We start from the raw sequence: 13,947 nt of genomic DNA on the forward strand, positions 1-13,947 counted from the left end.
GGCAACTTCCCCGTTTCCCTTTGTTCTGTGTTTCCTTGTCTGTTGTCTGTCGTGCACTTATTGAGTGTATGGACCGTCGCCCAGTTGTACCCTGTCACCTAGGGCGGGTCGTTGCAAGTAGGCAGGGACTGAGTGGCGGGTAGATTAGGGCTCACTTGTCTGTTTCCCTATCCCTGTCATTACATAATCACAAGCCCATATACCTACTCTACCCTGGTCCCTCACACCACTATGAACCCCCTTGAGACCCTGGTTCAGCAAATGCAGGGTCTCTCCCTACAGGTCCAGGCCCTGGCTCAGAGGGTTAACCAGCCTGATGCTACCATGGTAGTACCCCTCACCTCACCTCTTGAACCCCACCTCAAGTTGCCTGACCGGTTCTCAGGGGACCGGAAGACTTTTCTCTCCTTTCGGGAGAGTTTTAGGCTCTATTTTCGTTTAAAGCCCCACTCCTCAGGTTCTGAGAGCCAGCGGGTGGGTATAATTATGTCCCGGCTCCAGGAAGGGCCCCAAGAATGGGCCTTCTCCTTGGCTACTGACGCCCCAGAACTTTCCTCCGTTGATCTTTTCTTTTCTGCTCTCGGACTCATTTATGACGAGACTGAGAGGACTGCCTTTGCCGAGAGTCAGCTGGTGACCTTACGTCAGGGTAAGAGACCTGTTGAGGAGTATTGCTCTGACTTTAGGAAGTGGTGCGTAGCTTCTCGGTGGAATGACCCTGCCTTAAGGTGCCAGTTTAGGTTGGGTCTGTCGAACGCCCTGAAAGACCTGCTAGTTAGCTATCCCTCTTCTGACTCCCTAGACCAGGTTATGGCTTTAGCGGTACGACTTGACCGACGTCTCAGGGAACGACAACGTAAACGTTTTTGTGTTTTCTCCTCTGACTCCCCCATGATGCCTGCCGAGGTTCCGTTGCTTCGTTCTTCCACGGAAGACTCGGAGGTACCTATGCAACTCGGGGCCTCCGTGTCCCCCCAACAACGTAGAGAGTTCCGTAGGAAGAATGGTCTCTGCTTCTATTGTGGGGATGACAAGCATCAAGTGAACACCTGTCCTAGGCGTAAGAATAAGCAGCCGGAAAACGTCCGCGCCTAAGTGATCATCGGGGAGGTCACTTGGGCGCACAGGTATTTCCCGTAAATATGAAACGTAATAAAATCTTGCTTCCCTTTCAGGTCTCTTTTGGTGGTAGGTCTGCTACCGACAGTGCCTTCGTGGATTCATGGTCGTCTGCTAATATCATGTCTGTGGAATTTGCTATGTCTCTAGCTATGCCTTTGATTGATTTGCCTAAACCTGTCCCGGTAGTGGGTATCGACTCCACTCCTCTTGCTAATGGTTATTTTACACAGCATACCCCTGTTTTTGAACTCCTTGTTGGCTCCATGCATTTGGAGCAGTGCTCTGTACTGTTGATGCAGGGATTATCTTTCGATTTGGTTTTAGGCCTTCCCTGGTTGCAGTTGCATAATCCCACGTTTGACTGGAATACTGGGGATCTTACCAAATGGGGTAATGAATGCTTGACGTCATGTTTTTCTGTTAATTCTATTTCTCCCCCTGAGGAGGTGAACACGCTACCTGAGTTTGTTCAGGACTTCGCTGATGTTTTCTCTAAGGAGGCCTCCGAAGTGTTACCTCCTCATAGAGAATACGATTGCGCTATCGATTTGGTACCAGGAGCTAAGCTCCCTAAGGGTAGGATATTTAATCTCTCTTGTCCCGAACGTGAAGCCATGAGAGAGTATATCCAGGAATGCCTGGCCAAGGGTTACATTCGCCCCTCTACTTCTCCGGTAGGTGCTGGCTTCTTCTTCGTAGGGAAGAAGGATGGTGGTCTTAGGCCATGCATTGACTACCGTAACTTGAATAAGTTCACTGTAAGGAACCAGTATCCCCTTCCTTTGATTCCTGATCTCTTTAATCAGGTTCAGGGGGCCCAATGGTTCTCTAAGTTTGATCTACGGGGGGCGTATAACCTTATCCGCATCAAAGAGGGGGATGAGTGGAAGACTGCGTTTAACACGCCCGAAGGTCATTTTCGAATACCTCGTCATGCCCTTTGGGTTGTGTAATGCTCCCGCGGTTTTCCAGAATTTCATAAATGAGATTTTAAGAGATTACCTGGGGGTATTTCTTGTAGTGTACCTTGATGACATACTTGTGTTTTCCAAGGACTGGTCCTCCCACATTGAAAATGTCAGGAAGGTGCTCCAGGTCCTTCAGGAAAACAAACTGTTTGCGAAGACCGAAAAAATGTGTGTTTGGGGTGCAGGAGATACCATTTTTGGGTCAAATCCTCACTCCTCATGAATTCCGCATGGACCCCGCCAAGGTCCAGGCTGTGGCGGAATGGGTCCAACCTGCCTCCCTGAAGGCGTTACAGTGTTTCTTGGGGTTCGCTAATTATTACAGGAGATTTATTGCTAACTTCTCGGTCATCGCTAAGCCTCTTACGGACCTCACTCGCAAGGTTGCTGATCTCCTCCGCTGGCCTCCTGAGGCTGTCCAGGCTTTTGAGGTCCTTAAGGAGTGCTTTATCTCGGCCCGGGTGTTGGTTCAGCCCAACCAAATGGAGCCATTTATCGTGGAGGTTGACGCGTCCGAGGTGGAAGTGGGGACTGTCTTGTCCCAGGGTACCAGGTCCCTCACCCATCTCCGTCCCTGTGCCTTCTTCTCCAGGAAGTTTACGCCCACTGAGAGTAACTATGATATTGGCAACCGCGAACTCTTAGCCATTAAATGGCCATTTGAAGAGTGGCGCCACTTCCTGGAGGGGGCTAGGCACCAGGTAACGGTCCTTACCGACCACAAGAATCTGGTTTTCCTAGAATCGGCCCGGAGGCTAAACCCGAGACAAGCTCTATGGGCGTTATTTTTTACCAGATTCAATTTTTTGGTTACCTATAGGGCTGGGTCTAAAAATATTAAGTCTGATGCACTGTCACGTAGCTTCATGGCCAGCCCTCCTTCGGAGGAAGATCCTGCTTGTATTTTGCCTCCAGGTATAATCATTTCCTCTATTGATTCTGATTTAGTCTCTGAAATTGCTGCTGATCAAGGTTCAGCTCTCGGGAACCTTCCTGAGAACAAGCTGTTTGTTCCCCAGCAATTCCGGCTAAGGGTACTTAGGGAAAATCATGACTCCGCACTATCTGGTCATCCAGGCATCCTGGGTACAAAGCACCTCATTGCCAGAAACTATTGGTGGCCTGGGTTGCCTAAAGACGTTAAGGCCTACGTCGCCGCTTGTGAGGTTTGTGTTAGGTCCAAGACTCCCAGGTCCCGACCAGCGGGCTTACTACATTCCCCAGAGACCTTGGACCCATATCTCCATGGATTTTATCACCGATTTGCCTCCATCTCAAGGCAAGTCGATGGTGTGGGTTGTAGTAGACCGTTTCAGTAAGATGTGACACTTTGTGCCCCTCAAAAAACTACCCAATGCTAAGACGTTAGCTACCTTGTTTGTCAAACACATCCTGCGTCTCCATGGGCTCCCTGTCAATATTGTTTCTGACAGAGGGGTACAATTTGTTTCTTTGTTTTGGAGAGCCTTCTGTAAAAATTTGGAGATTGATTTGTCCTTCTCCTCTGCCTTCCATCCTGAAACTAATGGCCAAACCGAGAGGACTAATCAGTCTCTAGAACAATATTTAAGGTGTTTTATCTCTGACTGTCAATATGATTGGGTCTCATTCATTCCCCTCGCCGAATTTTCCCTTAATAACCGGGTCAGTAACTCGTCAGGGGTCTCCCCCTTTTTCTGTAATTTTGGGTTTAATCCACGGTTCTCCTCCGTTTCACCTGGTAGTTCCAACAATCCCGAGGTAGAGGTCGTTCATCGGAAACTGTGCACAGTCTGGGCCCAGGTTCAGAAGAACCTAGAGGCGTTCCAGAGCATACAAAAAACTCAGGCAGATAGAAGACGTCCTGCTAACCCCTTGTTTATGGTCGGGGATCTGGTGTGGCTATCGTCAAAGAACTTGCGCCTTAAAGTCCCGTCCAAGAACTTTGCTCCCCGTTTTATAGGGCCGTACAAAGTCATTGAAGTCCTCAATCCTGTCTCCTTCCGACTGGAGTTGCCCCCATCTTTTCGAGTACACGACGTGTTTCATGCCTCCCTCCTTAAATGCTGCTCCCCGTCCTTGGCTCCCTCGAGGAAACCTCCTGTCCCCATTCTCACCCCTGAGGGGGTGGAATTCGAGGTGGCCAAGATTGTGGACAGCAAGATGGTCCAAGGCTCCCTCCAGTACCTGGTCCATTGGAGAGAATACGGGCCTGAGGAGAGGACTTGGGTACCCGCCCGGGATGTTCACGCTGGGGCATTGGTCAGGAGGTTCCACCTTAGTTTCCCCAATAAACCAGGTCCATCTAGAAAGGGTCCGGTGGCCCCTCATAAAAGGGGGGGTACTGTTCAGGATCTGCCAGGCACAGCTTCTGTATCCACGCCCATAGGTAATCAGTCTGCACCTGCTTCTATGTCTGTGAGACTGACTCCATCTTCCACCACTCAGGATGGCAGGCTTAGGAGTGGGAGAGCCTATCACAGCTTGGCCAGACGGAGCTATCTCCCGCCCTCTGTCTATTTATACCTGCCTTTCCTGTTCCTCCTTGCTTGTGATTCTTCTCTGTTGGTTTCCTGGCCCTGCTGCATCTTCTTGAACTACTTGTCCCTGCTTCGTATTGACCCTGGCTTACTGACTACTCTTCTGCTCTGCGTTTGGTACCTCGTTCACACCTGGTTTGACTCGGCTTGTTCACTACTCTCCTGCTCTACGTTTGGCACCTCGTACTCTCCTGGTTTGACTCGGCTCGTTTACTACTCTTGTTGCTCTCGGTGTTGCCGTGGGCAACTGCCCCGTTTCCCTTTGTTCTGTGTTTCCTTGTCTGTTGTCTGTCGTGCACTTATTGAGTGTAGGGACCGTCGCCCAGTTGTACCCCGTCGCCTAGGGCGGGTCGTTGCATGTAGGCAGGGACTGAGTGGCGGGTAGATTAGGGCTCACTTGTCTGTTTCCCTATCCCTGTCATTACACTTATACTGAGAAGTTGACAACCTGTAAATAGACTATAAGACTATTATGTTCTCATTATTGAAACATTAGTCATACGGCATTGCCTGTTACTTATAGTATTATTGCTTTCTGCTGATGCCTGTCATATTTAGCTTCATAAGGGTAAATGATAGGTAATTGCTATGCTTAACACAATAAATGCAATACAGTATGAAGAAACTATTGTAAAGGTTAGTACGCACAGCTGTATTTTGGATACATGGCCCCGCCATATTTTGGAAATTGGATCCCATTAGAGAAATAAAAAATAAAGCAAAAACCGCAAAACATTTTTTTGGTTCTTCCCTCTTCCGGGATCTGTTCCCAGACATGGACTTAAAATACAACATTGTAAATTAGTCCATGATTAAATGTTATCCTAAGGCCGGATTCACACGAGCGTGTGCGTTTTGCGCGCGCAAAAGTCACTTAGCAGCTCCGCGTGTCATCACCATATGATGCGTGGCTGCGTGATTTTCGCGCAGCCGCCATCATTATGACACTCCGTTTGGATGTTTGTAAACAGAAAAGCACGTGGTGCTTTTCTGTTTTCATTCCTACTTTTGACTGCTGTTGCGCGAATCACGCGCGTCCCACAGAAGTGCTTCCGTGTGCTGCGCGTGATTTTCACGCACCCATTGACTTCAATGGGTGCGTGATGCGCGAACAAACAAATAAATGTGCAAGGCACAAGAAAGTCCCAAGTTTCCCAACTGCTATAGAATTAATTAAAATATAACTTTTAATGTTTAAATTAGAAACAAATTGGAAACAAGTTGCAGTGCATAAGGTAAATGGTTGTACAATAGTTTGTGTCAATTAAAATTTTTCCTCAGCCCTGAAATTATCCCCTGAAGACGCTGCTGAAGCAGTGAAACATGTCGGGGGGGCTAGCGTTTCTTTTTTAAAATCATTGCTGGTCTAACAAATAAACTCTATCACTGTGTCATACTAGAGGCTGCCCGAGCAGTCTGCAGCTGCCGTCCATGCCTGACACACTGAGATCCTAACATACATCAGATCTCCAACGTTAGATTAACCAGCTCTGAGGAAAAATTTTAATTGACACAAACTATTGTACAACCATTTACCTTATGCACTGCAACTTGTTTCCAATTTGTTTCTAATTTAAACATTAAAAGTTATATTTTAATTAATTCTATAGCAGTTGGGAAACTTGGGACTTTCTTGTGCCTTGCACATTTATTTGTTCGTTCATTAAAATTATCCCTGCCAGCTGCTAGGGTCTCTACCAATTTTTCTGATGCGCGAACAACGCACAAATATAGGACATGATGTGAGTTTTACGCAGCGGACACACGCTGCGTAAAAATCACGGACTGTCTGCACGGCCCCATAGACTTGTATAGGTCCGTGCGAGGCGCTTGAAAATCACGCGCGTTGCATGGACGTATATCACGTTCGTCTGAATAAGCCCTAAGGCACAAAAGAATCAGTTAAACAACAAATTCAACCCTGCTACATCTGTGACTATACAATTAAATGTGCCATGGCACCACTAGGCGGAGTATAAATGTAATTTTTGGTGTGCAAATTGGAAAAAGTCACAATCCTTAGATTTTATTGGTAAGTAGGGAGCAGGGGCAGAACCATTGTCATAGCAGCTGCTATAGGGCCCAGCGGGATGTGCACTCTTCCTCCTGTCTCAGTCCGCTGCAAAGTTTTTGGACAGTTCAGCACAGAAATTATTAGAAAGTTGAAGCTACTTTATGGGAGAATACTGTAGGACTGTAGGCATTAGTATGTGGGCACTCACACTAATTATAGGGGTAAACTACGACACTCTCTTGGCACTGTTTTACATTATTTGTCTATGTAGACACAATATGGTGCTATGTGGGCGATATATGGCTATATGTAGATGTTGCATGACACTCGCTGGACACCATTTGGCACTATGTGGTCAAAGTATGGCACTTTCTGTGTACTTTATGACTGGGTTGGTACAATGTGGCACTATGTTGACATAGCATGCCACTATAAGTGTAATTGTTTGCTTTGTATAGGCACAGCATGATACGTATGCACAGTATTGTGTAGTATTTACAATGCATATAGGCAATGTATAGCACTAACTGAACACTATATGTGCCAAATGGGTGAGCTATGACACTCTCTGAGCACTGTCTGACACGGTCTATCCAGGGACTGTAGTAAATCTATATATATAAAACACAACAAGATAAAGCCAAAGTATGTTTTCCCCTCTCAGAAACTTAGAATAAATAACATCGTGCCAATTAGAAGCCTGAATGGCTCTGTTCACATTTGCGTTAGGACTTTACTGCTTTGTCATAGGAGCAGAACAATGAAAAACCAGAACTGCCGGATCCACTGCATGACGGAAACCAATGACCCCTGACATGTACTTTAATGGGTTCCATCGGGTTTCTGTTGCGGAGTGTGTCAATTTGCCGGACAAAATAGTGCAGATGTGAACAGCGCCTTATATGTGACGTAGACTGAGGATCTAGTGCTCCTACATGTCCATGCTAATACTGGATGAAATAGTGGGGCACCTTAGTTCTCCCCTTTTAAAATTATTTGTTGGTTGTTTGTATGTATATTGTATTTCAGATTGTATATCTCCCTATTAATAATTATTTTTTTTAATTAAATATATATTTTCTTCTTTTAGGTCTCCTATCAACGTTTGGGAATGGTTATGTGTTATTTATGGCTTGCAAAAGAAAGAAAAAGCTCAGGCCGGCTGAAATAATGACGATTAACTTAGCCATCTGTGACCTGGGAATTTCAGGTAATCACTTTTTATCCATAGATTAAACCTCAAAGGGCTTGTCTAGTTTATAAAACCCATGTTTATACACCCTATCAGGGAATCCTGAGTTAATAGAGGGTGTTCCCTGTCCAGGATTCTCCTTTCTTGACCAAAATGCCAGTGATTAAAAAAAGCGTCTCTCGCTATCACCCATCTGTTGGAGGGGAAATGGGCCCACTGGGTTGCTTCGGATTTTGATTTTGGCTAAACCAGGGAGTAGAGTCTAAGGAAGTCCCCGGTTTTCACCCTTTAACTTCTATACCTGGATCTGTACTTCGCTGCACGAAATTCCCGGATCGCTACCCCAGGAGTAGTCTCAATAGCAACAGCTGATGTAGGAGAGGCAGTAGTCACCAAGATGCAGGACATAGACCGTAGGCAGAATTAGATGGGCATAGGTCAAGGCAGGCAGAGTTCAGCCATAAACAGGCAGTAGCAAAGACTAGTAGTCAGGTATAAGCCGGGTCAATAACAAGTTGTAGTTATTGTCAAATATCCCTTCTAACAAGTAGGCACTGTCCGAAGCGGAGAAGCCATTTAAAGAGAGATTTCGCCTGTGTGTAAATTTAACTCTTAAACAGTTTAATTTTAAGCAAACAATTAAGGACGTGTCAGTGACGTAAACCACAAAATAATATAATTAGGATACAATGGACTGTCAGCAACCATTAAGATGAAAGATTTTATAAAGTATTTGTGTGAGTGACTTTCCTCAACCAAAACTTTGTTTTAACATTGTTGAGTGTAATTTAGCAGTGACTTGGTGCTTGAGATCATGCTGTGATTTCCTGCTGAGAGGGAGAGAGAGCTGCATCTTTCACAGTCTGGACACAGAAAGGTTTACATGGCAGTTGAAAAAAATTAATCACTGACAAAGTTTAATAGTATAATAAGTAGCATTACACACACATATATATCTGACGAAGTGAATAAGATTGATTATCATTAATGCCTGTGGCAAGTGAAGGCTAGCTTCTCTGCTCCTATCTTACAGAAGAGATACTGTAGCACAAATTGCTAAAAAAGTTATTGCTAGCTAGGTGCATGTGTGTTGCTTACCTAGGATAAAAGATGGCAAAAAGATGCACAATGGGAAGAAGGCAAGCCGGCGTAGGCAGTGTAATGCGCTGGGCAAATTTTTGCTGGGAAACCTTGAGTCCTGGCATTCGTGTGGATGTTACTATGACTTTTACCCCCTACCCAAACACCGCTGCAGACCAAGTACACTCCTTCATGGTAACAGTATTCTCTAATAGCAGTGCCCTCTTTCAGCAGGATAATGCTCCTGCCACACTGCAAAAATTGTTCCGTAACTGAGGGGTTCAAGGAGTTGACTTGCCACCAAATTCTCCAGATCTCAATTTGATTGATCATCTGTGGGATGTGCTGACAAAACAAGTCCGATCCATGGAGACCGCACCTCCCAATTTATAGGACTTAAAGGATCTGTTGCTAACGTCTTGGTGCCAGATACTACAGGACACTATCAGAGGTCTTGTGGAGTCCATGCCGTAAAGGGTTTGAGCTGTTTAGGCGTAGTTTAGGCGTTTTATATATAATACATTTTCTTACTACTTTGTCTTTTTATCTACTTTAATGATATTTTGGAAATTGCTTCTTTAAATTCCAAGGAATTACGATAATGACGTGCAGGTAAAGTGGGAGGTGTATTTTGGATTCCCTGCAGTTGTCCTGCAGACCATTCAGAGCAATATAGACTGCTGTTTCCAAAGCAAAATGAAAGTAATATTGTCCTTTTAACTTGAATTTATAAATTCTGCACTGGTAACTTGCAGTGAATGAAATAGGAAGCCGGGATCACAGTGTTTTGTTTCAGGTGGCAGAGGGCGAGCCGGAGGGTCGGTAACTGTTATTGATCAAATAGTCGCCTTCCATCAACCGTACATATAGACTTCAGCAAACAACATTCGTCTCATTGTCTACGAGGCACACAAGCTCATTTGTCAGTTTGTTAGGCAATCTATAAATCTCGTGTGATAATTACGACAAGATAATAGAATAAGACACTCATTTCTCTGAAAGGAATACAGCAGATTTCTAATTTCAGAGCAATTATCTACCTCTGGCAACCCTGTTAAAGGGGTTGTCGATTTTGAATTATCCCTATTTGTAAGAAAAGTCCCCTGGTGATAAACTGATGACCGGTTATCCTGCTGCTAGGACTGTGGGGAAACTCTGCAGCAAGTGGTCAATTAATCTACAGCGCCACCACAGGGGAAATAAAGCATTACACAGTTCCCATTAAAATCAATGGTGTGTCCGTGTAATGTCCAGCCCTCCAAAGTGGGAGAATATCTTTGTAGCCAACCCCTGTTATGGCTAATAAATGAGGGTCCTGAATAGGTGACCCCCCCCCCCCTTTAATTCAGAATTTCCTTATAGAGTATTTGAAAATGGGTTTTCTTAACAAACAAACCCCTTTAACAAGGGAAAACTGTAACATTCTGGATGGATATTTTTTCTACGTGATATCATAATTCATGTGTGTAACGGGATCATAACCATTGGATGCTTCATTATGGGACCTACATAAAACATACTTTCTGAAAAGTGTGGTATGAAGCGGCTTGTTTAAATTTATGCCAATTTTTTTTGAACAAACCTCCAACCTATTATGTCATTTGTTTCACAAATAGTGCATATGACCCCCCCCTTTATCACACCCGAAAATTAATAGACCACAAATTACCTAAACAAATACAGACCCCAGACCCTTTAAAACAAATACAGACCCCAAACCATACCTTCTAAAGCAGGGTTAGGCAACCGTAGCCTACCGTTGTAACCAAGTAGACATCACCAGCCATGCCCTGTACTACAGTCATAGGTGCGAGAGTGGGCGTGGTGGGGGATGGATCCCATGGCTCCTGAGTTCCGCCACAATTTTAAACTTCATCTGACGTGGGTAAAGTTGGAAGTAATGCTTGGCCCGAGATCTACAGTGGCACCACAGGTATATTCATATATGGCACTACAGCTATATCCAGGGCGTCGTTAGCACTGTGCCTTTGGCAGCGCATGACGTCAGGACGTTGCACGGTGTCAGGACATCCGCTGCACCCGGAGCCGAAGAGGTGGGTAAGTGTAACATTACTGCCTGCTGGGGTCCTGTATCTAAGTATGGCTTGTGGAAGGCTTAGATACAGGGTATAACAGATGGTATCACACATGGACCCTGTATCTAAGCCTACCACATGGTGGGCTTAGATAAATGAACATGTATGATACTGTCTGACGGGCCCTGTATCTTAGCCTACCACATTGTAGGCTTAGATACAGGGCCCCAGCAAAGTAATCTTCTACTGTATAAGATTACTGTCTGCAGGGGCCCTGTATCTAAGCCTACCACATAGTAGGTTTAGATACATGGCCATGTATGATACTGTCTGATGGGCCCTGTATCTAAGCCTATCACATTGTAGAAGCCCATGTGTGATACGGTCTATTAGACCATATATCTAAGCCTACAACAAGGGAGGCTTAGATACAGGGCCCCAGCATACAGTAATCTTATACTGTATAAGATTACTGTCTGCTGGGGCCCTATATCTAAGCCTTGTTGTAGGCTTAGATATATGGTCTAATAGACCGTATCACACATGGGCCCTGTATCTAAGCCTACCATTTGTGTTACTAATGTTGTTGTTGTTTTTTTGTTTGTGTTTTTTTACAGGTTCGGTTGTTGGACTACGTCGGATTCGAGGACTACTTCGATGACAGCTTTTTTTATTTTCAATAAAATGGTTAACAAGGGTTGTGTGTGTGGGGGGGATTATTTCAATAAAATATTTATTCTATGTCTTTTCTATTTTCTTTTAAACTTCATTACTAATGCCTTAGTAATAGCCGCTAGCTGAGTGACCACGTCCATTACTACAGCGGGGCTTAGTGTTAGCCAGGGCAGAGGCTAATACTAACTGCCATTATTACCCCGGTACCCACTGCCACCAGGGGTACTGGGAAGAGCTGGGTTCGATCCAGTACCCGACTATCTGTAGTGATGGTATTATTAGGCTGGGAAAGCCCAAAAACAGTGGCCCTTCCCACCCTGGTAATGCCAGGCTGCTGCTGCTATGTTGTAGCAGGCTGGTTAACAAAAATGGGGGGGCCCCATGTCTTTTTTTTTTTATGGAATAATGTGCATCCCCCCCACATTTTTCATTACCAGCCAGATACAACATAGCAGCAGCAGGCAAGCATTACCTGGGTGAGAAGGCCCACTGTTTTTAGGCATTCCCAGCCTAATAATACCTGCCTGCGGCCGCCCCGGTGCTCGTCCATCGCTACAGATGGTCGGGTACTGGAACACACCCTTCTCTTCCCGGTACCCCTGCTGGCGGTGGGTACCGGGGTAATACTGGGAGTTAGCGTTAACCTTTTCACCGGCTAACATTAAGTTCTGCTTTAGTAATGGTTGTTGTCAATGAGCCAGTGGGCATTACTAAGGTGGTAGTAATAAAGTTTAAAAAAATACCAGGACATAGAAAAAATATTTTATTGAAATAAGAAACCCTCACACAACCTTCATTAACCATTTTATTGAGAATAAAAAAGCCGTAATCGAGGTAGTCCTCGAATCCGACGTAGTCCAACAACCAAACCTGTAAAAAAACACATACAGACCAAAAAAATTAGTAACACATACAAAAGTAAAACAATTCTTATACTTACCTTTCCTGGGTCCAGCATTGGAGCCGCAATGTCAGTGAGCTGGGCCCTGTATCTAATCCTATCATGTATGATACTGTCTGCTGAGCTAATGTATCTAATCCTATCCATAGCTATAGGGTCGTAGTGCTATAGATATGCTGTCTCATATATATATATATATATATATATATATATATATATGTGTACGTACATACACACATTTTTTGGAGGGATGAACATATGTCAGTATAGGGATACTTAGATACAGGGCCCCAGCAGTAAGTCTATCATGTGTGATACTGTCTGATGTGGCCATGTATCTAAGCCTATCATGTATGATACTGTCTGCTGAGACAAGGTGGGTATGTGGGACTACCTACAGGAGACGGCATGTCACTGTCTACACAAGGGAATGTATGGCAGAGGGACTGTGTGTGGAACCATACCTGGGGGTTGTGACACTATATACAGGGGGCATTGTGTGGGGAACTCTCTACAGGTGTCTTTGATTAGAGCCCTAAGACATAACATTGCTTGGGGCCCCAGAAATGGCAAATTTGCCCCTGAGGTTTAGTACAAGGATACTTACTGCTGGGGCCCTGTATCTAAGGCTACATTCGGACGAGCGTGACAGATTTACGTGCGTAAAAAACGTGCGTAAATCTGGTCGTGTGCGTTTGGGTTTTTGAATCCGTGTTCTTTGCAAGTATAATTAATGCATGAAACACGGACAGCACACGTTTGTCCATCTGTGTGCTGTCCATGGTTTTCATGGGCGGCTAGTTGCGTTAAAACGCACCAATATAGGACATGCAGTGAGTTTCACTCGTCATGTGTGATACTATCTGCCAAAACAAATGCATCCAATCCTATCCAGCGGTGTAGCAAAAGGAGCCTTCGTCTATGGATATGCTATCTCCGATATGTATGTAAAAATTTATTTTTTGGGGGGGGGGGGGGGTAGGCAAATATATGTCTTGGGGCTTGTGCCCCTGATCTTTCAAGACCCTTGCAATGCCCCTGGGTATAACCATATATATTTATATATGTCTTTTTTTTCCTGTCATCTTAACTAAAGACCAGTCTTTTTAGAAACCACCGTGGTTTTACTAAAACTGTGACAAAAAATGATGTAAATTCACCCTAAGAGGGAGAGAGGCAGTAATTTAATCCTTTCACTGTCAAAAAAATATATGTGTATTTGTTCGCAGGGCAGTATTTACAGCTCACGCTGCACTAGGCACGAAGCCTGAATATGCACCATTAAAGGCCTATTTACTTTAGCAAATTAACATCATGATTTGCTAGTTTCTGACCAATTATAATGATACTTGGTCAGTGTTAACAAAGGAGAAGATCAACGATAAAAATTTTGTTTTACCATTGCTCTGCAATTGTGATGTAAAAATAGTCAGTGACACG

General features: G+C 44.7%; 1 protein-coding gene across 1 annotated transcript in view; it reads left to right on the forward strand.

Annotated features, from left to right (window-relative positions):
- The window catches only part of OPN5 (opsin 5), a 107,096-nt gene that overhangs the window by 52,432 nt on the left and 40,717 nt on the right, over positions 1-13,947 (forward strand). Inside the window, exon 3 of the mRNA XM_075863840.1 lies at positions 7,714-7,833. Coding sequence (XP_075719955.1) covers positions 7,714-7,833 — 120 coding nt within the window. The remainder of the gene's footprint in view (positions 1-7,713; positions 7,834-13,947) is intronic.

This window comes from Rhinoderma darwinii, chromosome 4 (genome assembly GCF_050947455.1).
Source record: "Rhinoderma darwinii isolate aRhiDar2 chromosome 4, aRhiDar2.hap1, whole genome shotgun sequence".
Lineage (NCBI taxonomy): Eukaryota > Metazoa > Chordata > Amphibia > Anura > Rhinodermatidae > Rhinoderma > Rhinoderma darwinii.